This window comes from Sparus aurata, chromosome 9 (genome assembly GCF_900880675.1).
Source record: "Sparus aurata chromosome 9, fSpaAur1.1, whole genome shotgun sequence".
NCBI classification, from domain to species: domain Eukaryota; kingdom Metazoa; phylum Chordata; class Actinopteri; order Spariformes; family Sparidae; genus Sparus; species Sparus aurata.
Genome location: NC_044195.1, coordinates 19,415,073 through 19,438,459, shown reverse-complemented (window position 1 = coordinate 19,438,459; position 23,387 = coordinate 19,415,073). Strand labels below are relative to the sequence as shown.

The window sequence follows — 23,387 nt, the reverse complement described above, 5'->3', positions numbered from 1 at the left end:
TTGGTCTGGTGGAGGTTTCCAACAGATCAGGATCTAATTTCCAATTTTGTAACATGTCTCCACTACTGCTGGTCATTTTACAATGAATTTAGAAAATCTGACTCCCTTCAGCTCTTTATCCCCAGGCACGGCTGTTCGGGTCATTCCGGAGTCCATGGTGGAGACCAAAGGTGAACAGGCCACTTCTATTAGGTACACGAACTTTAAGACCTCCCTACCTGAGGAATTTTGTTGGTATCAATGCCATTTTTTTTGTAACACTGCTTAAAAATGCTTTTAACCTTCTTATTGTTCCAGTTAGTGTCTGCAAACCTTACTGATTTCAATAATTATGATAATGATTTTATTTACCTTTAGTTTACAAAGTGCTTTGACAGACAAAGCAAAAGAAGCAACAGTCAGACAAACAGGAGGAAGCCTATGGGGAGAAGTTAAAACAAGAAGGCAAAACAGACGATGTAAAACACAAAATGTCGACATGAATATGTAGAAGTAAAACAAATAATAAGTAAGTGTTATCATATAAAAGCAGTACAAATAAAGAGAGTAAAAGAAAAAAAGGACAATGAGAAGATGATATCACATAAGAAGCATTAGAAACAGATAAATAGATTAAGAACAGTAAAAAGAGGACTTTACACAAAAGCAAGTCTAGAAAAAAGTGATTTAAAAGTTCCTGATATAAAAAAGAAGATTACGTTAGCTCGCTGTAATAAGGCACTGAGACGAGGCGCTGGAGAACGTGCATAAAGTCATATCCTAATGATTGTCACGTAAAATCTAACCCAACAAAGAAATCTACAGTCGGGCAGTATTACAAAACATTTCTTTTTTTCTTGTCTGGCGGTTCAAAATGTTCTCTGACTTTTAAATAAAAAACAGACAACTAACACTAACATGTAATCACAGTGGGTGATAACTATAATTCAGTGGTACTTACAAATGAGTTACCCCTTTGTAAACATATACATCTACAGTTTATGATACCTGTCGTGATTATAATGCAAGTTTCCGCTAACACACACAATGTTGCTTCACTGTTGCAAACATATCCGAGCAGCCTACCCCTGCCCTAAGGGCAGAGCGGGAGGCTTGGCAGAGCTCCATGGGATCTGGTCTGTCGGTGCCTCCTTATAAAAGAGGAGTGAGTGTCTCAGGGTCTCTCACTCTCTGCTCCACAGGATGACTGACACTTCTGCTGCTCCTGCTGCACAATCAATGAGCTGACCGGACCTCCCTGTGCACCTCTGCTGCTCCTGCTTTTGGCACATGCTCAAAATTGGACGCTGAAATACCAAAGACTGAGGCAGAGGTCAGACTGTGAGTCGATGTGAAGACTTCTACTTTGCTCAGGAATAAGGAATAAAATCAGGAATAAACTCCACTTTAAAAAAAATTAAAATAGTTAGCAACATAGTTCGACTTTTAACCTCAATCTGTTTTTTCTTAATTATTCTTAAACTTACCAGATGGATGCACAAACCTTTCTGCTCTGATTTGATGCAAAAACAACTTTTGTGGTCATTAATGTTAATTGAGGATTTTGTTGTTTCAGTTTTTTTCACCATAGCTGGGACAAAGATGTTCCCCTCCTTTACATCAGTGCTGCTGGTCACAGCACTGACCAGTGTCTGGGCCCAAGACTTGAATGAAGAGAGGAAAACTAACAAGAAATCCAGGGCCAAATCTCTGGCTGCAAACATTCAGGAAAGACAAGGTAAGAAAATGAATGAAACATAAAATGAATGAAAATACTTCTTGCGCAGGAAAATATGTTGCTACAGAAGTTTATACAGTTTTAAAAGGTTAGTGTTTTGTTTTCATGTTTTAATCTGATTGTACTTATTTACAGTTTTCCTCCTTTATATGAAGATTGAAAAAAACTGCATCATTTTGACATAAGGATGGCATCAGAATCAGGGGCGGTTCTAGGGGGGGGGGGCCAACAGGGGCCAGTGCCCCCGTAACTCTGAGTCTGGACCCCCCTGTGGCCTCCCTGACAGGGAGTCTGCATTAATAATACAATGACAGATTTCTTGCAATGATTTTGTTCTAAAGGGAAAGGCAGAAATAAAGTGTCTCAGCAGTTTACTACCCAATCAAAATTGCTGAAATTGTAAACACTGCTTTGTCTGAATGAGGGATTTATCCTTTTTTCTGGGTTGTATGTGCCCCCTAACAAAAAAGCAGGCCCCAACCTGGCCCCCCTATTAAAACTGGTCTAGAACCGCCACTGATCAGAATGTAGGCAGTCAGTGAAAGTACAACTCAATCACCAGAGCAAATGATGGCAATCTACGTTTCTGCAAACATGTAGACACGTTGAAACTTTAACTTTGATGTGTTGAAATGTATCTCGCTATTGAGTTTTTCAAATATGCATTTTTACACCAAATGTAAAATGTAAAATTTTATGTTCTGACAACACTGTGCTTATGCATTGGTCAAAATAACCAGTAAGGTAAGACAGCTGGTAAATGTCCAAATGTCTCGCAAAAAATATGTTGATTTATTGCGTCTACGGCTGGAAAATGTCCTGATGTCTCATCAGAAATATCCGTTTTTGTTGCCAGAAACACAACTGGAAAAAGTCCCAATGTCTTGTCAAAAATATCTGGATTTGTAGCCACTAACATGACCTGAAAATGTCCTAATATCATGCCAAAAATTGTAGCCAATAACAAGTAGAGGTGTGAATATTTACTGGCCTCAAGATTTGTTTCAATTCTGATTTAGCTGTCAGCGATTCGAATGCAAAACAATTCTCCATGCATCTTGATGCATGTCAGTGTGGCATCCTCAATTATCTATATTTTTATTTTTATTCCCTTTTATTCAGAAAGTCCTTCCAATAATCAAACTATAGCACTGTACAAAATAAAAGCTGTGTCTTTTCAACACATAATCATTACAAAATCAAAGTATTAATCCATATGCAGTGCCTTACACATTTGTTGTAATCAACAGTAATATTGTTTTCACATAGCAGCTTTAAGATAAAGCATTTATTGACTCTGCTGCACACACCTCTCTCAGAGTTGGGCGGCAAAGTTGACAGCGCCTCCTCAGATCTTGGCTGATTAGCTGGGCTTGCTGTAACAGTTATTATTTATGGCTGCAGACATTAGCTTCAGGTGGAAATGGCTAACGTGTTAAGTAAGACATTTCCAAGCGTAAAATAACAAGACTGGAAGATGTCCCAACATATTGTCAAAAATAGTCAGCTATGTAGCCACTAACATGACCTGATAATGTCCCAGAGTCCTGTCAAAATTATCTGGTTTTGTTGCCTCTACAACTGCAGAAAACCGTCCAAACACATGTGCAAATTTGAATGTATCTGTGGTTTACAAAAATGTAGAACCCTGACATTTAACTCTGGCGACTGGGCTGTGAAAATAATGACACTTGTAAAACATACTGTAGTGCCAATAGAAAGTCCTTCATCCTGTTCTGTGTGCACGCAGCCATCGTAGATGAGGACTGTAGCTTGGAGCTCTCCTTCCTGTTGGACAGCTCTGAGAGTGCCAAGGACAATCACGAGCAGGAGAAGCAGTTTGTTATGAACATGGTGGACAGACTCCAGGGGATACAGCTGCAGACCGGCCGCAGCTTGAGCTTCAGGGCGGCTCTGCTGCAGTACAGCAGTCACGTTATCACCGAGCAAACCTTAAGAGACTGGCGAGGCAAGGAGAACTTCAAGTCCCGCATAACTCCCATCATCTACATTGGGCATGGCACTTACACCACCTACGCCATCACCAACATGACCAAGATCTACCTGGAGGAGTCCCGCCCTGGAAGCATCAAAGTGGCCATTCTGCTCACGGATGGTATCTCCCACCCGAGGAACCCTGACATTTTCTCTGCTGTCACTGATGCCAAGAACCAGGGCATCAAATTCTTCACTTTGGGCATCACACGTGCAGCCAACGAGCCAGCCAACGTAGCCCAACTCCGTATGCTCGCCAGCCCCCCGGCCTCCCACTACCTGCATAACTTACAGGATGAAGACATTGTTGAAAAAATCGTCACTGAGATTGTGAGTATAATACCTTGTCTTTCAGCAGACGATACCGAGAAGAAAAGGGATGCATTTGCTTTGAATAAGCCTCTATTCAGAGCTGACACATGGACATGCTTGTTCAGGTATTCGTCTAGAGATGGAATGATGACAATGCTCTGGGGAAACAAATGAAAGAATGTGTATGGCAGCTGTGGATAATGCACAGCTTTAGAATAATACTGCCTGACATGTGCAAGAGCATATCCCCGAGGATTTTCTCCGGCAGGGGTACACTCTTTTTGTCTAGTTTTTCCATCAATCTCACATTATGTTCCTTTAAGTGGAAACAACTGGGTTTAAACAGCTATATTCTTTATACAGTCTCTCATGACTTGCATTTAGAAATGTATTTATCACACTGAGACGCTGCTGGCTCTTAATGTCAAACTATTCAAAAACTGTATTTGTCTTTATCAGTTTCACCTCTTCTGATTTAAAGGGTGTATAGACCGTATCCACATGGCGGCCATTTTCATCATGGTCAAGGTAGAAAGCTTGAATGTCATAAAGTTTGTCATTTACAGTTTCCCGATTGATTCGCAATTTAGAAATACATTGGATTGAAAGTGGTAATCCGAAGGGCACACCGAGTCATGTTTGTATAACAACTAATTTGATAAATCCCATTAGCTTCTGTTAGACAACAGCTAACGTTAGCATTTAGCCACTTCCTAGCTAACATTATTGCCTTACAGTGTACTGTAATCGCAACGATACAACAGGAGAAGTGTAAAATAATTCTAACATACACCTTGAGCAGATTTATTTAAGTCTGGGAGTGAAACACGCTGGATGTAATCAAACAGTTACAACATAACAACATAAACTAGGAAGTGGCTGAATGCATATGTTAGCTAATGGATAATCATAGATGTTGTTTTACCTTACAATATGGCCAGATGTCCCTCTGGATTTTCACTATCCATCATCTCTTCAGTTGTTGGTCAACCAGGAAGCAGTGAAATGATAACAATTTGTCAGACTCCCTGCGTTTATCCAACTAATAACGTGGAACACAGCAGCACAACATTAGAATTCAAGCTTCCCGCTATGAGAGAAAATGGCCACTGTGTGAAAACGATTTTTGGTTTCCCGCAGCTACTGTTTGTATGAAGTAGTTTTACAGGCATTTGTTCTGCTCTAGTTCAAATCTGCGTCTCTAAGCAATGACTGAACAAATGTAAGTTTAAATTCTGTATCAACATCTCTTTTCTTTGCAGACTGGATTGGCAGATGAAGGAGTAAGTATGATTAAATTTCGACCATGACATATAATGATGTGTAATTACCTGAAGGTGCCCACAATGACTGTGTAGATTTCAGCTTAGCAAACATGTCTCTTTTTTTGAAGTGCCCTCTGGCTCAGAGATGCGCTTGTGATAAAGGAGAGAGAGGACCAGCCGGGCCTTCGGTGAGTATTTAGCCTCAAACTCTTCCAAACATCCCCACAACCAAAGAGCTGTTTTCTTGGAAGAGTCTCAAGTGTACTTGTCAGAGGGAAGGATTCCTGAAATCTTGTCCGGAAAAATATAACATGATGTTTTAGGAATGGTAATTGTGCAGTTTTGAACAATTAGGGTAATGACTAGTATCACCCCCCTCGGAAGAGCTTGCAGGCGTTTGCACAAGCAGAGTAAGTGGATAGGTGGTCCTGTCCCACATTCTCTGAGTACATCTATAGCAACAGGTTAAAGGAGAGGACAGACTGTAGTCGGCTATTCCCAGAGAAATATGTTTGTCTTTGTGCCAGTTATTGTGCATTTCTCATTTAACATAATATGTTCCCCATGGAAACCAGAGGCACCACATTTAGAGCTCCACTCCCTATAAACTGGACCTCTGGCCACCATAAATCAGCACATACAAACCCTGCAGCCACGGTCAGTTACACAGGGAGAGACGGCCAGCAGTGTGGAGCACAGAGGATGATCCCACTGCAGACAGAACTCATGGATTTTAAATTTACTTCCACTCAAGCTCCTCTCCCCCTGATAATAAAGAGCTCAGTAGCAATCTATAACAATTGATATGCTTATGCTCCATAAACTACACTGTAAAAAAGACTATTAGTTTTAACTTAAAAAAAAAGTGTCAGGGCTAGCATTGAATTTTAAGTTGACTGAATTTGAGACAAGTTGAATTCATTTCAAAACAAAGAAACTTTTCTTGCTATGTAAACTTGATATTAATTCAGTAGTACTTAACTGCTTTAGTTTACGAATCTCACAATTCAGTTTATCAGGGCTTTGTTGCTCCAGTATTGGCACTTAAATGAAAGCCCAAAAAGGTAGATTTTCAGAGTGTAAATACTAAATTCAATACTAACCTTTATCATGGTTTCAAATATTTTCATTATTGTAAAAATAAACACCTATGACTTATCTTAAATTGCATTTAAACCAGAAGTAGACCATTCGAGGGTTAGAGTTAAAATGAGAAAGATTATTGACTATTGAGTCTCACTCTCAGGTTGTCAAATACTGATGCTTTTGTTGGGACGCTGCCCAACCCAAGCATAAATCCTGAGATCCTGTCTGAAACATTTAAAATAACTGAAAGCAGCCTGTCTAATCACCAAGGTGCATCTTACTATCTGAATAACGCGCCCTCTAAATAGCAAGAAAAACACTGCATCATTGACTTTAGATCAGCTTTCTGTTGTTGTTTTTTATAAGTTCTGAATCGTCCAGTAATCAAAACCTAGAAATTTTCAGTCGAACCAAACTGGAATTAATAAAACTTGTATTGTGTTTAGTTAATGACAAATGTCTTTTTAAAATAACATACTCTTATTAAATGAATAATTTCTCTTTTTAGGGTATTTTTGCATTTTAAATGGAGTGTGTTAATGTACAAAGTCAAGTCTCTTTTGGTCATGTGACAAGGCGACACAATATACAGCAGGTAGTTTAGGTGCAAGACTAATAAACTGAGCATCGTCAAGCCAGGAGAGCAGTCATGCAGGTGAAAAGCAACAGTCAGAAAAAGACAAGAGAGGAAAAGGTAGCACGGCTCTGTTACGCATGGATAGGAGGACAACACTTATGGGGCCCCAGAAGAAGATGATCCCACCCGCTCACACATCTTCCCTCACATGAAAACTTCCACTCAGGCCCCTCTCCTCATCAGAGTATTGACAGCTCAGGTGATGTTGAGCTTTCCAGGCAGTCCTGGCAGATAATCATGTTGCTGACAGACAGCTGCACAGACATTACCCAGGTGCTTTCTCCTCAGAGAGATTCTTCAAATTCTTACACTCAGACTAAGAGGCTCTCATAATTGCTCTCATTAGTTTAATGGTCACAAACTAGCGATTTCTGTTGGACAGGAGCTGACACACGCTGTCCAGGTGCAGCTTAAGACAACGACCCCCGGCTCTGTGGACAAGACACTTCATGCCAATCCATCCATAAACACAGATAACACACAGTCAGACATCAGCCCCTCTTCTCCCTCTGCTTTTCTCAAACAATGCCTGTCTACAGAAATAATGATTTTATTGCACTTGAGGAAGAAAGCAAATTGTCAATGGAAGAAATGAGTTAAACCTTAACCCTGACTTTGTTTCGTTCTCCAGGGGAAAAAAGGTCGCCCAGGAGAGGATGGAGCCCCCGGGCTTAGAGGGCAAAAGGTGTGTGCTATTTGATGGACATATGGACTTTGAATTACTTAGCTGGCAGGCTTTTTCAGGAGTTATGTAACACTTCCTGAGTACTGCACACCTGAAGTCTATGCTCAGTTTTGGAAAAAATATGACAGGCTTCCTGAACTGGGTCATTCCAGAAGTATTAAGTTTTAGGTAAAAAGATATTGATCACAGACAATAATTGACATAAATAAATTCATTACAAACAAGTGTTTACTGAAGGCTTATAAAATATATCACATCAATATACTGTGATCAGTATCAATATACTGGTAATTTGAAGGAGATCTCTCCATTTTTAGTAATGATAGTAGTTAATTATATGTATTTTTTTGAGACATTAAATAATTTAGTTTATAGAAGAAAAACATGGCGGCCTGCCGGACCACACATGGAGCTTTACCGAGGGTTTATAAGGATAAAGAGACAATAATCTGTATCATTACCAGTGATAACATAATTAATTCTAGTTCAAAAAAGAGAGTGATCTGTGTAATGAGGAAGTATTAAGATGCACTCAACATAAACTCTTTAGTGCTCTCAGAGAAATGAGGTTGAAATCTTGAAATTTATAGTAAAACTCAGAAATTTGTGTGTATTGTTAATATAGCTGCCATTACTACCTGTGATTACAACAGTTATGTTTGTTCTTTGCAGTTGTTTGTCTAAAATCAGAAAACAGTCTTTGTTATCACTTTTTATTTTCATTTTGAGTAACACAGGGTTACATTTTAGGCTTTTAGAATTCTCTCTGTGCTCCAACTGGGCTCTATTTTTTGATACGCTAATCACACTTTATTTTAGCATTTATTGTTTTAAATTTGCTCTATATTGTTGATACTATTAACCAGTCATTTGCTTCATGATGACCGCAAATGTTACAACTTATTGATCATTTTTAAAATTGATTTTATGTTGAGGAATTATAGGTTTCTGACACATTCACATAAATGGCCATTGTTTTAAAATGTTGCTCTCCTTTTTTTCTTTTCTAAAAATGCTTAAAGCTACAATGTTTATTTGGTTGGATTAACTCCTATTACTTGATATAACGAGACAGTGTACTTTCTGTTATATCAGGGTGAAGCAGGACTAAGTGGTCTACCTGGGCGAGAGGGTGCTGAGGTAAATGCCGACAATCATGATCAGTATTAAGAAAAAAAATCATTATTGTAACTATATTTTGTTTACGCTGCATTTCATTATTTTATTTGCAGGGAAAACCAGGTTACAAAGGAGAGAAGGTGCGTGATTTAGATGAATGAAAATGCCAACATTTTATTTACTTCGAATCAAGCCTGTGTGATACTTTCCACACAGGGTGAGAGGGGCGAGTGCGGGACTCCAGGAATCAAAGGAGACCGGGTATGACGACACTGTGGACACCGTACATAAGCATATTATGTTTTCAGTTTAATATTACGTGCTTACTTTCGCACTGTGTTTCATATTATGGTTTTTGTTGTCCCTTTGCGATGTGCTTCAGGGTCCTGAGGGTTCGGTTGGAACAAGAGGGCTTCGAGGACTGCAGGTAAATCATATATCTGTAGTATAATATGTAATTAATGAGTTTACTGACCTTTCTGATAGTTTGGTTACTCAGCTATACTTACAATATGACTTTTAAGCTAGTATGACATTCTAATTTTGCATATATGTGTATAACTAGAAATACCCATGGACCCATCCCATATGTTAGGGATACTGTCTATGAGGAAAATGTCCTTTATATAGTAGTAAATCGCTGCAGATGTTCAAATGTTTCTGGATATTATCTTATTGTATCTTGTCTGCCCAGGGGTTACCAGGACCACAGGGAGACTTGGGACCAGAGGGCCCTCAGGGAAAGCAGGTCAGCCCCCCTTTGAACGACTTTTATTTCATCGTGCACATCTGCTGTGACCTTTACATTTCCTTTTATGATCAGTTTAAACAAGAGGTTGGAGCTTTACCACCCCAGTTATTACCATGCAGCACAGAGGCCTGTTTGTCTGGTCCTGTTTGAACATTTGGCGATAAGCCAGAATCTTCTCCTTCATTACTGTTAGTCACCAGCAAGGTGATGAACCACCAGCAAAATATCTCACTGCAGGTTCTCTTCGTGGCGTGTATCCTGTTTCTAAATAAAGGCGAGGAAGTGCCTACAGCAACGTCAGATGCTCCAATGAGGCCTGCAGATAATAACATACAGGGAAAGTCAGTGTATGTTGAGTGTTTCGCCATGTGAGGACATGCAGAAATTAACAGGAGTCTTGGTGGTCCCTATGTAGTATTATTTATTAGATCCCTCAGGGAGACTCCTGTAAGATAAGATTTTTGACATGTTCATTTGATTTTATATGTATTTCTTGAAATAAATCAAATTTTCACCTCAACATAGCTCAGCCATTTTTAAATCAACAAGATGCTAAAATTCATTCAAAACTCTGCAGCTGGGCTACTGACCAAAACCAAAAGGAGAGACCACATCAGTCCAGTTTAAGCTGTCCTGCACTGGCTCCCTGTAACATTTAGAATTGGATTTAAGGCCCTTATTGGGCTAAATCCAAGCTACATTGTTCATGCCCTGTTCATTAATTGCAGATCTGCGATCCACTGAAATAACTGAAATAAACTAGTGATGCAGGCTGCATCGACCAGCTTGCTAAATCTTTTTTGAAGAAGGCTATCGCTTCACTTCAGCCTTGAACTATCTATAATCTTTTTCTTTTTTCAAGTGTTGTTCATCGCTTGGCCTGTTTTCTAGTATAAGCCGTCACCAGCGCTGTAATTGGTAGCTTTCCCAGTTCCGACATTGTTGGTTTGGGTATCAGAACAGGAGGATTCTGCTCTCAGAAGTTCTCTGTCACGATTGGATAAAGTGGGCAGGGATACCACAACATTTATTTTCTCTTTTACTGCAGGAGGAGGAGAGACACGTTTTACTGACCAAATACTCTGTAATAGTGATAACTGTTATTATAACATAGTTATTCAACACTTCAATAAAACATATGTGAGCAGTGTTAAATAATCATTTAATAAAAATGTATGTAGAAGGCAGTAAAATGGCACTTTATATATAACAATTATATTCGGTTAAAACAGACTAAATGAATAAATCTCTCTATGTCAGGCTTTGTATTTGGTTTTCCCAGTCATTTCTTTTTTTGGTCAAAACACCTAAACCTCAAGAAAATGCCGTAATTAATCCAAACTTTGATCTAGTGAAGAGCTTCCAGCAGTTCCTTGTTATTCTGAGACACTGTTGTTTGTTTTCTGATCTTTGAGACATTACTGGAGCTTGTATCTGTCCTAACCTGCAGGAAGAGATCAAATGTCTCGACCGCTGCCCTGTTTAGTACACACAACAACAAAAGAACTTCCAGCATTATTTTCAGCTTCAAAAAGAGCATCTGCACACAATACAGGAATGACATCATGTAGATGATTTAAAGAGAGGGGTTATAAAGACAAAAAAAGTGTTTTTAAAGGATGTTGCATGTTAATTGTTATCATGTTTGTGATCACAGGGTGAACGAGGCCCTGCCGGCCCTCCAGGAATTCAAGGGGAAACTGGAATTGGACTTCAAGGACCAAAAGTAATTTAATAAAAATAAATAAATATATATATATATATATTGTGCTTTGTTATTGGTTATGTTATTTGCTGTCTGCATTTCTTTGTATTTCCGCAATTAAATTAAGTCACTACATAAATCTGCAGGGTGACATGGGATTCCAGGGCCGAGCAGGTCCTCCTGGTCCTCCTGGACTGGGCGAACATGGCCTTCCTGTAAGTAAAGAAGAATCTAAAGCTCTGCTGTGGCCAATTTTTGAATACTGTATATATGTTTTTGTGGTGTCCATATTTGTGGGAAATGTGATCTGTAGAGAAAGACTTTGACCTGAGCACTTTTTGGGTGAGATATGATGCACACTGACTTTGTTTACAGGGGCCTCAAGGACCACAAGGTGTTCAAGGAGATAAAGGACCCCAGGGTGAAGGTTTTCCTGGACCAAAGGTAGTATTTGGAGTCTATCATCAGAGAACTCATCAAAACAGGTGTATCAATGTCGAGGTTTATTAAATTAATCAAGCAATAGTTAATGCTTAGAATTATCTGAGTTATCTGAGACCATGTAACATTTACATGGTCTCAGATAACTCATCCACTGTTCATGATTTGCTATGACATTAGTCAAATATGTGTTATCTATTGTACAGGGCATTGCAGCCACAAGTCTCAATAGACCATATTCAAATGGCGGCCACTTTCCTCTGCAATCAGGGTGGGAAAAAAACACATCTCACTCCTGCTCCAGCCCACTGACTCATAACTCCAGTGTTCACTCCAGTGTTCCTACTCACTCTTGTTTAGTCTGCGAAAACAGTATTTCTTCCCTCTGTGCTGCAGCATGCTGCACCAACAACAAGAGACTCTACAAATACTCTCCATTCAAACTGTTATGGGGGTTGCTGGGCATATTTATGGAGATTATTAATGACAGCAGCAGCACAGAAAACCTAACCACAATGAAGAGAGATTACTGTAAAATACCCCAGTAGGAGTAATGCATCAGTGCCCTCTCACAAGACAGAACATGTGGGTTAAGATTACAACGGGAGGAGCACCTTAATGTGGTTGTAGGGGAAATAAATCTGTGTACACTTGTATTTGTTAAAGCAAGCTCTTGGAAGGTGAACATTGGAACTCTCCTCAAGCAACAACACATCTGTTTGACTTGTGCCAGACTTCCTAGCTCTTATAGATTTTAATCCTCTATGGAGTTCCTGTAAAAAAAAAAAAAAAAAACAGGATCAGCCTGCTTCCATCTTCACTTCATAATTCACTAGTAGTGGAAAAGGTTAAAGGATTATGTAGTTGTGAAGAAAGAACTGTTCCATTCCTCGTGCGTAGGATCATTTTGTATCAATCACAAGTGGCTAACAGGAGCCAACATGCTCGTCCTTCATCCTCTCTTCACTGAGAACAATGCAGATTTGGCTGTGACCCAGGAGCGAGTGGCTGTGATGTAACTGACAGAGATCACCTGATTTTTGTTCCACAGGGGGATCGAGGGCTTCCTGGACCGAGGGGGCCGAGGGGACAGCAGGGTGCAGGAATCAAAGGAGAAAGGGTTGGTCGTAAATGTATCATCTAACAAAAGAGAATATATTGTAAACACTCAAAGGCAACACAACAAAGGCTCTAATTAAATCCATAAGGGAACAAAATGTCCTCTAGGCTTCAAAATAGCTTCTTGGATGAGATTAGAGGAGTACATTAAAGTCTGGTTAATGAAGAAAGGTTGAGAGCTAAAGAGCTGCTCTACCATGAAAGACGCTATAACCACATTAAAATGAGGTTATAACATCTCACTAATGCAGTCAATTTAATTAAAAGGTGCCCTGTAGAGTTTTTTGTAAACAAACAAAAGTTATTACTCACCAAAAACACATTGTGCGTATAACAGGCCTACCAAACTTCATAAGCGCATTTTTCCCTCAAGCTTGCCGTTTTCTTCTTCACTGCCTTTAAAGGCAGACAGCTGTGTTTCTTGGCTTGTTACTGCTACATGTTGTTCACTGGAATAGGATGAAACCACTGGCATGAATCATGTATCGTGCCACCTACATGCATGTATAACCTGCTCTACAGCGCTGCTAAAGTTCACAAACTCCAACTCTGTATCACCCAAAAGTGTTTAATAGACCTGCTGGTCATTGTTACAGATTCTCACCTAAGCACACCCAGGTGTGAAAAAGCAAGATTTCTAATTCTGTGGTAAAATTAGCTATATGTAATATCCCACACCAGGTTACATTTCCAAAATAAAGCTTGCTGAGAAACAATTCAGCTGATGGTCACAGTCTGGTTGGGTTTAGGGTTCAACACTGCTCGATTGGGTTTGGAAAAAGATCCTGGTATGTCAAGAAAGTTAAAGATATAATATGGAATATTTCTGCAGTAAAACAATGTTCAAACCAAGGGAAATCCAGGGCATCTCGAGAGAAAGTTTTTATTTGTTTGCCAGATTACTTTACTTGACAGAGCTGTAAACTAGCGAGCAAAGGCATTCACCAATGGTGTGCGTGTGTCTGTGTGTTTGACTTAAGGTCAACCTTTCAGTGAACTCAGCACTCACCAGAGACTCCGGTTCTCTCTCTTCTTTTTCCCCTCTCCTCTATGTAATATTTAATTGAGTAAAGCAACATTTCCCCTAGATGCCCAGCTGAAAAATCTCAGTACATAAAAATCTAACAATGGAGGTTACCTCCCTGGATCTCTGCTGGGGTCAAGCTGATAAACAGTAAAGATAAATCCACTTCTTAATCCCAAAAATCTAAGTACAGTGAAAGTTTAACTAGGAGAATTATTAGACCTTGGAGATCTACTCTATCCCTTTAAGGTACGCACCAAGAAAAAAGCAAAGGAAAAATTATTTCTTTGCATTTCTTATTCAATTATGATAACAATAACAACAATCAATAGGTTTTTTTAAATTGGACCCTACAGTATTTCAGATATAGTCCTCTACCAAACGGTTGAGACATCTGTTCATAATAAAAGAACGACATTCAGAACAAGTCACATTAAGTGCAATTTCTTGACGTGTTTGGAGTGTATATTTAGTGTGTTACATAGCGTTTAGTGTGTAGTGGAGTGTTTTTCGTTTAATGAGTCAAAACAATGAGAAGACTGCTGAATGTGGAGCAGGCAGTGCAGCTTTTCATTGAGCTGGAGGAGTTCAGGCAGACCTGAGCTTGAGGCATTGCCAGCATTTAAATGTAAATAGTTACATATAACTCTGTAAATTTCAAAAACTTATGCACAAATTTAGCAAACAACAATTTATAGTAAGTAAGTAAGTAATAAAAATGGTTTGGTAAGCATATTTGTGGTTTTCACAGTGAAAAAACTAACATTTTCCTACGGATTTTATGTTTTTTTGTGATTTTAGATCCATTGTGTTAATACAATATGTCAAAATGAAAAAATAACTGTACAGTCACACATGTGAGGTTGTGCTGAAAATAATGACACCAAACAAGGCAAGGTAAATAGTTTTTATGGTGAAATATAATGGTAAAATCAAAAATAGTCAAAAACTGCCAATTATACCCCAGACCTCAAATTTATTCTTGCTATTTACCATATACAGTACAGAAATGGTGAAAAAATTATATTGATAAAATATTTTTCATCAAATATGAATAAATTGAATAACATTAGATTTACTTTTTAATTTTAACAACACTAACCCTTTTGTTCATTGTAAATAGCTAATTTATTATAGCTAGCTAGCTTCTCTACCTTTACCATAAAATGACAACTCAACCGTTTGGTAGAGCACGTTTTGAAAAAATTATTTGACCCTTATGGGACTTATTTTTGTTGAATTACGTTACATAATTCTGTTTAACAACTCATCTGAAATGATAATATGTCAACAAAATAGTCTTACATTTAAAAGTCCCGCCGATATGCGTCATCAAAGGACGACTGAATTTTCACTGTTTCACGACCTGTTTGAAGGAATGCTGAAAAGGCATACTGCTCACAGACACAGTGCCATCTAGTGGATTTTTTTAGCATTGGACAACTACGCCAAATGGTAGAGATGGCTCATTCAGGTTGAGTTAAGCTTGATGCATTTATCAATGGATTATAGTGACTTAAAGTGTGGTCTACCAAATGGTTGAGTAGTACCTTAAAGGGCTATATTGGAGACTTTTGTTTTTATTACCATCTTCCTGCTAGATTCAAGTTCTTTTAACAACAATTACAAGAAGCACTTATTGGCAATTCAGTTCTTGCTCTGAGGTTTGCACCAGCAATGCTCATGTGGACTGTATAAAAAAGAAAATCACACGGAGCGCCGTTTAGCTCAGTTGGTGGAGCAGGCGTCCCATGTACAGAGGCTTTGTCCTTGCTGCAGCAAGATATATACTTTACAAAAAAAATCACTCAAATAAAATCAGAAAAAGAGCATATAAGATATATAAGCAGTGCAGTAGCAAATATAGTGTAGTGTGGAATATTGATAATACATGTCAAACATGTTCACCTGTTTAGTCAAGGGAGTCACTGAGAAGTGATTCTTGCATATGAAACTGACTGGCGTTTTGCTTCCAGGGTGATTTTGGGCCTCCAGGTCCTCCAGGACCAACTGGACTGACAGGAGTGGGCATACAAGGAGAGAAGGTCAGCAAAGTGTCTTCATCTGTGTTTTCATAATGTCACACTTATATAAACATAGAGCGGTAGGACACTCAACACTTTCTAATCTACATTACTCATCAGGGAGTCGAGGGTCCAAGAGGTCCACCAGGATCCAGGGGTGTTCCAGGAGAAGGTTTACCTGGACCGAAGGTTTGTCAAAACACTAACTATATAAAATGCAAGACTGAATGCACTTGCATGGTCAGAAAGAGCTGACATGATGGTTAACACTCCCACCACATAGAGATAATTCTCTAAATTTGATTCCATGTGAAGCAGGAATGGAATATAATATTCATAATTTTGTTTTCATGAGTGTTTTATTACGGAAGACTACGATATTGCGTCGCTATGTTTCTACAGTAGCGTATTTAAATCCTACACACTGGACCTTTAAGTGTTCTACCAAACAATAACTTAAACTAAACAACATGCCAAACAAGTCAATCGTTTCAATAATAATAATAATAATAATAATGTCATCATGCTATTTCTATTTCAAGGGAGACCAAGGTTTACCAGGAGAGCAGGGAGCTACAGGAGAGACAGGCATTGGTGAGCCTGGTTCAAAGGTAAGCTACTATATGCACTGAACCAAACCAGTCAATTAAATTATTAATTAATTAATTAATTAATCTATATTTCTCCATATATGTGCCAATATACTGGATCCACTGACAATATCATTTTACTGTTACAGGGAGAGCCTGGATCAACTGGTTTAGGTGGCGTTCCTGGTCTTCCAGGAGAAGATGGAGCTCCAGGGCAGAAGGTAAAGCACATATTACCAACTCTGTGGAAAAGTTCCATTTTGTGAAACAAGTTTCTTAGAAATGACTCATCCAACTCTTCTCTCTAAGGGGGAGCCTGGTTTACCTGGTTTAAGAGGTCCCGAGGGAGCACAAGGAATTGGTACTCAAGGGGAGAAGGTGTGCTTTAGTTGTATATCTTTGCATAGTTGCATATTTATAATGACAACAATGTTAATCAGATGATGTGTGCTGTATTCCCTCCCAGGGTGACCAGGGTATGAGGGGCATCCGTGGATTACATGGGCCTCCTGGGATCTCAGGACCATCTGGGCCAAAGGTAAGAATAAAAGGAGCAAGTATTTTATTGTGATGGGATAGCTTCCTGGATGAAGTAAGCAGCCTCCTTCTTAATATTCTATGATGAATACCTGCTGTTGGAGATTTATGCCACATCAACCTAACCTTTGAATAAAGCCATAAAACAAGTCCCCTGCATGTGTTTGGCAGCACAAGTGCTGTCAAAATAAAGACGAGCATCAATTGGATTTTAAGTCTCTTGCCAACTCAACACTTTGCAGGGTGAACGTGGAATACCAGGCCAACTGGGCATGCCAGGGCAGCCAGGACGGTCCATATCCGGCCCAAAGGTAAATAAATATGAACAGATCATCAAACTGTCTCTTAATATAATTGGCACAAGGTAATAAGTAGCAGGAAGCCAGAAGAACTGCCAGATGGAGTTTGATGCAATCAGAAAGAAATGTTCTACTTGTCAAAGCTGTATCCTTATTGTCTTGTCTCCAGGGTGACCTCGGTCCTGCTGGTCCCCCTGGACCAGTTGGGGAAACAGGCCATGGATTACCTGGACCAAAGGTATTCACTTAAGAATACTGTGTATTTATATATGATTCATTAACCATATTGTTCAAATCAGCATTATGTGGTTGGTCTTCATCAATAAATTTTGTTCCACCAGGGTGATCGTGGTCATCCAGGTTTACCAGGTGGAGTTGGTCCAAAAGGTGAAGGCATCTCCGGCCCTGTGGTTTGTACCATCAATATTTTGCATATATTAAGATCTTAGCTTCCATCACTTGCTAAATGCAAGTACAATATAAGCTGGCAAAAAGGGCCTCCTTTACCAAAAACTTTAATCACTACACAGAAGTTGATTGACTATGTTTTCTTTTACATTGACTTTGCACATTTGGGGTGGCATGCAATGTATTACAGGCAATAACTGGATTGCAATAGTATGATTACCCCTTGCTGTCCACAGTCGCTATGGTTATGCTAATCAAGCTGGCGCCTTATCTGTTGGTTAAAAAATATTTTAGCTGGTAAATCTTCTCAGTTCAACCCTTGGCAGATCGATGAAAACGTTTATCTTGGACACCGGTAACCAGATTATGCTGTACAGGTTGTCTAAACTTTTATAATTTACTTATTTTAGGGCCCTCCGGGACTGCCAGGCTTACCGGGTGAGTCAGGTCCAGAAGGAATAGGAATTCCTGGTCCCAAGGTTTGTGTCTACATGTTGTTTGTTTGTCTGATTTTAGCTTGTGCAAATGTATGGGGATGTTTATTTGACTTACTGGTTTTAATGTCTGCTTCAGGGTGACATTGGTTTCAGAGGATTGCCAGGTTTGCCCGGCCCACCTGGAGAGGGCTTACAAGGACCACCTGTAAGAAAGATTATCTAACACACAGCTTCAGCAAGTTATTATTACGGTCCCATATTGGAAAAAGTGATATTCCATGTCTTTTCTGGTAATAAAGTAGGTTATAGTGCTGTATAAATACTGCTAAAGTATAAAAAATGTGCAATTCACAGAAAAATGCATCCCGTTTTCAGTACTTCTGTAATGTTGTGATGTCACCACCCTTAACCGACTTAAAAGGCAGAAATGTGGTAGGCATTTCCTGCTCAGGTCTGTGAGAGCGGACCAATCAGAGCACACTGGACTTTTGGCAAGGGGGTCTTAAAGAGACAGGAGCTAAAACTGAGAGATCAGATTGAGGGTGAATAGAGGTGCTGCAGCAATGGACAGAATGAGAAATTGTTTTTGTTTTTTGAGTGTTAAAGTTTGTAAATTTTTTTTAGTGGACACCCAATATAAAACTATAAACCTAAAAAAATGAGCATAATATGGGACCTTTAATATTATAATCTCAATCATAGCTAATAACAACACAAATTAATCCTTGGACGATATATGAGATAAGATATTGTACTGTGATCATTTTCTAAATCGAAGTTTCTTTCATTAACCAGTGATGTGATTAATTTAAACATTCGTTTTCAGGGTAATATTGGGAGACCAGGACCTGCTGGTCCAATTGGACCTCCAGGAGAAGGTATCCAAGGACCGAAGGTAAAGGGTGCCCGTCTAACATAAAAGCTGCCTTTCAATCACTTAACAAGCTCTTTTACTTTACAGTTGCACTATCTTGTCCATGGCGAGTAAAAGTGAAGCAATGTTCTTAATTGGTGCTTACATTTTACACAATAGTACTGCCTGACAAACTTGCTGCAGGACAAAACACAACAATAATTTATGATCTGCTGAGAGTACATAACGCTCCTCTAAGATTCAGTAAAACTAAAAATTTGATTTCAGGGTGAGCCAGGATCTCAAGGTATGACTGGGCCTAGAGGGCCTCAAGGAGATGGATTACCAGGAACTAAGGTGCCAGATTTACGCGTGTATTATAAAGAGACATAAACATTTTATTAACATCTGATTTACTGGTCTTCTTTCTGTTGAATCACTCTTCCTTTGTTCAAGGGTGATCGTGGAATAGCTGGTGAGAGGGGAACAAAGGGTACAAAAGGAGACTTGGGCGATGCTGGAGTCCCTGGTGATGCGGTAAATCAAACAGATCTTAATCTTTGCTTCCTCCGATAAAGAATCAAATCAGATTAAGATGAACTTGGACAGCTCCGAAATTACTTAATCCTTTTGACTATTGTACTGGACGAGAGATGTGCTGCCCATATAACGGTTCACACGTCATAAAAATAATTATCATCAGAACCATCACCTCAATCTACATCTCAGTCCTTTCAGATAGAGACACAATGTTATTTTTGATTACACGCTACAGAAATAGTGATATTCTTCTCAACTTTTCTCAAATCCCAGGGGAAACCGGGAGCAAAAGGAGATCCAGGCCTCACAGTAAGTTCATCAATTTAGCTATGGTTTAGACATTCAATAGATTGTAGTGATCTTGTACTTATATAAATGTCTCATATTTTTTCAGAGAGAAGACATTATCAAGCTGATCAAAGAAATCTGTGGTAAGACTTCAAGTCAAGTTTATTAGTATAACAGTTAATAAGTAAGTGGTGTCTAAAGGGAAAGCATGCAGCAATGTATAATGGGCAATCTGTTCTGATATATCTTTCTAAAGCAGATATAGTGACAGTATTTCATTGTTTACAGGATGTGGCATCAAGTGCAAAGAACGACCAATGGAACTTGTGTTCGTCATCGACAGCTCAGAGAGTGTCGGACCCGAGAACTTTGAAATCATCAAGGACTTTGTCACCAGGCTGGTGGACCGGACCACAGTTGGACGCAATGCCACCAGAATCGGACTGGTCCTCTACAGTCTGGATGTCCATTTGGAGTTCAACTTGGCCCGCTACATGAGCAAACAGGACGTGAAGCAGGCAATCAGAAAAATGCCTTACATGGGAGAGGGCACCTACACTGGCACCGCCATCAGGAAGGCAACTCAGGAGGCTTTCTTCAGTGCTCGGGCTGGAGTCAGAAAGGTCGCCATCGTCATCACTGACGGTCAAACTGACAAACGAGAGCCTGTCAAGCTTGATATAGCTGTTAGGGAAGCTCATGCTGCAAACATTGAGATGTATGCCCTGGGGATTGTCAATTCGTCAGATCCTACGCAGGCTGAGTTCCTGAGAGAACTCAACCTCATTGCCTCTGACCCCGACAGCGAACACATGTACCTCATTGATGATTTCAATACGTTACCAGGTGATAATCGCAGTCAGATATTAAAATATATTATCTAGTAATATTATGTTGTAAAGGCCCTGAAGATAACTGATTTTGTTTCTTGTTTTAGCTCTGGAGTCAAAACTCGTCAGCCAGTTCTGTGAAGACGAAAATGGCGCCCTCATTTACAATCGCATTACAAATGGACACTGGAATGGCAACAATGGTCATGGGCATGGTGTTCATGGAAACAATGGACACGGAGAGAATAACAATGGAAACAATGGCAATAATGGTTTAGTTAATGGAAACAACGGATACGGGAACAACGGGAACGTTTACAATTACCAAGAGGAGATCCAAAATGAGAGACGTACCAGCAACCGAGGCCGTGGAGACACTTTCACACTGCCCATCAGTGCTGATCCACTCCGTCTTCAGGTCTTTGCTGAAAACCATTGACTGTATATAAAGATAGACAATATGATAGCTCCCCAAAAGTGAAGCCAAAACAGGTTGATCGTCACCCGGGTGGCTAGGTCATAAATCATGCCCACTCGATGGTAACATATGGGATATGACCCAAACTGGAAGCTCAAAAATACACATCAAATAAATGTTTCCAAAAAATTGTTTGAAGCTTTTTAGGTCCTTCCTACACTGATGAATAATTTGCTAACTGATGCTATAAAAATGCGGGTGAAAACGTCATGATTGATAGCTTGACTGAGTCATAAGGGTGTATGGGCGGGAACTTGACACTGCTGCTCCTCCTCCAGATCACTACTGTACAGGCTCAAAAGACATCACCAGGGCAATATGGCAGTAACCGCGTCCATTGTCTTTTGGCTTCATTTTTGCACAGTGGGAGGAAGGGGACACACGTCGTCCATCTTTGTCTTCACACATGTCAAAGCTCAAACTTCAAAAAGACCAGTAAACTATTGTAATTGCTGATGCTAAACTCTTTACAAAACTGACAATTATTTTCTTGTTGTCTTTCTCAGGTGTTGGAGGACGATGAAGGTGAAGATTTAGACATAAGAGCCCAATCTAGGATTGGCAGTACCGTCGCTGTACATGTAGTCAACAAAACAGCATCTTTATCGCCTGTGAGAGAAATCTCCGTGTCCAATAAGGCAGTCTTATCATCTTCATCTTCTTCTAAATATTCTTCCTCATCTTCAACATCTGTGTCAGCACTGGACTCAGCATCGTCTTTTAACTCTAATCAGTTGCAGCGTGTGGTGAAGCCAGTCCTGCCTGAAGGTGAGTACTGCAGAACATTTTGACACGCCCATTAGCAAAAGCACAGATGTGAATAATAAAATTAATGAAGGCTGCATTGCTTTTAGGCACTTTGATTTCAACATGTCTTATTCCAGACAAATATTTGGAAAACATGCATCTCACACAGTGTTTCTCCTTCAGAGGCTCCTTCTCTTGATCCTCGCTGTAACCTCAGCTTGGACCAAGGCACCTGCAGAAGCTACAGCATCCACTGGTACTACGACAAGCAGGCCAACTCCTGTGCGCAGTTCTGGTACGGAGGCTGTGCTGGAAACGACAACCGTTTCGAAACAGAAGATGAATGCAAGAAGACTTGTGTTGTATCCAGAACAGGTAACCTTTTTCTTTTTCTTAATTTGAAACAACAAATGTGCACACTCTCTTTTTGTTTTGTTTTCTGAATGTTATCTGTCTTCAGCAGGATAAAAGGAGAAGAAGCCATCAGAGGGTGGAGAGAAGTTGGACTTTACTACTCTTCAATCTGCTGATTTGTTAATTTAATGTGATGCATTTCATCGGTTGTGTTCAGAAATTTTCATACAGGTTTCTAACACACACATTTTTCTAATCAAATAGCAAAATGGTGCCATGTTGATTTTTCAACCCAATGAATGACTTACTTAAGATTAACCTATACAAAGACTGACTTTATTACCTCAAAGTTGTTGTATTGTTCTTTGATACATTGATACAATCCTTTATCCAGGGTTAGGCTGTCCTGTGTTTAAAATGAGAACAACAGAAAAACAACTAAATAAGGTTAATTCCAAAACATTAACAATTAACCTATAGATCATTCTTATACCTCTATGAGTGGCCTCACATTCACTCAATATGTTTTTTAGTGAGACAGCAATAATACAGTTTTTGTTCGTCTTGTGTTGTATAATTTGCCAAAATATGCTGAGTACTTTTGTGTGTGTTCTGTTTGTTGTCATTATGTCCATTTGGATTATGACTGGCAGCTGTAATAAGGAGCCATTTTCTGTCCAGGTGCTGCTTTAAGAGGTTTTATATGAATGTCATCTTCTGATGAAGACTGAGGCTTTCTCCATCCATTAAAGACCTGTCTATTTGGGCAGTGTGTGTGTATATCTGAACAAATATATGTTTTTTATAATAAAATATAAAATACTGATGGTTGCAGGTTTTGTATGTGTTTATTAGGAAAAAAAAATAAGTAGTATCGTTGTTACCATTAGCATCTTATATTCATTTGTGTCCATCCTCCTTAGTGTTCTTAGTCTTTGTCCTTTAGAATATCTCAGTGTATTATGGCTCTATCTTTGCTTTTCCCCCATGTTTGGTTGCCATAGAATTCAAAGATATGTTGTTTTAGGGGTTTTAGCTTTGTGAAACAGCTGTCCTTTAATTGCCAGACTGCTATAAAAGTATGTACATAAATTGATTTTTTCTCCCATAATGACCGCAGGCTGGAATGTTCCAAAGTTTTGCAAG

At 39.3% G+C, this 23,387-nt stretch overlaps 1 protein-coding gene across 3 annotated transcripts; it reads left to right on the top strand.

Moving 5' to 3' along the window:
* The first annotated feature begins 1,181 nt into the window (after positions 1 to 1,181).
* col28a2a (collagen, type XXVIII, alpha 2a) lies at positions 1,182 to 23,065 on the top strand. Of its 3 annotated transcripts, none has more exons than XM_030427290.1 (36): positions 1,182 to 1,312; positions 1,556 to 1,717; positions 3,468 to 4,042; positions 5,287 to 5,307; positions 5,418 to 5,477; positions 7,644 to 7,697; positions 8,793 to 8,837; positions 8,930 to 8,956; positions 9,033 to 9,077; positions 9,199 to 9,243; positions 9,511 to 9,564; positions 11,225 to 11,293; positions 11,419 to 11,487; positions 11,648 to 11,716; positions 12,765 to 12,833; positions 15,833 to 15,901; positions 16,001 to 16,069; positions 16,423 to 16,491; positions 16,620 to 16,691; positions 16,780 to 16,848; positions 16,937 to 17,008; positions 17,250 to 17,318; positions 17,476 to 17,544; positions 17,648 to 17,716; positions 18,125 to 18,193; positions 18,288 to 18,356; positions 18,978 to 19,046; positions 19,293 to 19,361; positions 19,461 to 19,541; positions 19,818 to 19,853; positions 19,939 to 19,975; positions 20,121 to 20,678; positions 20,770 to 21,080; positions 21,647 to 21,908; positions 22,071 to 22,262; positions 22,348 to 23,065. In XM_030427290.1, exons 2-36 carry the CDS (start codon positions 1,582 to 1,584, stop codon positions 22,353 to 22,355), a joined length of 3,726 nt encoding a protein of 1,241 aa, XP_030283150.1. In that variant the 5' UTR covers positions 1,182 to 1,312; positions 1,556 to 1,581; the 3' UTR covers positions 22,356 to 23,065. The 3 variants fall into 3 exon arrangements, with proteins under 3 accessions (XP_030283150.1, XP_030283151.1, XP_030283149.1); XM_030427291.1 differs by having other exon boundaries at positions 1,182 to 1,320; positions 22,351 to 23,065; XM_030427289.1 differs by having other exon boundaries at positions 1,182 to 1,320.
* The last annotated feature ends 322 nt before the right edge of the window (positions 23,066 to 23,387 follow it).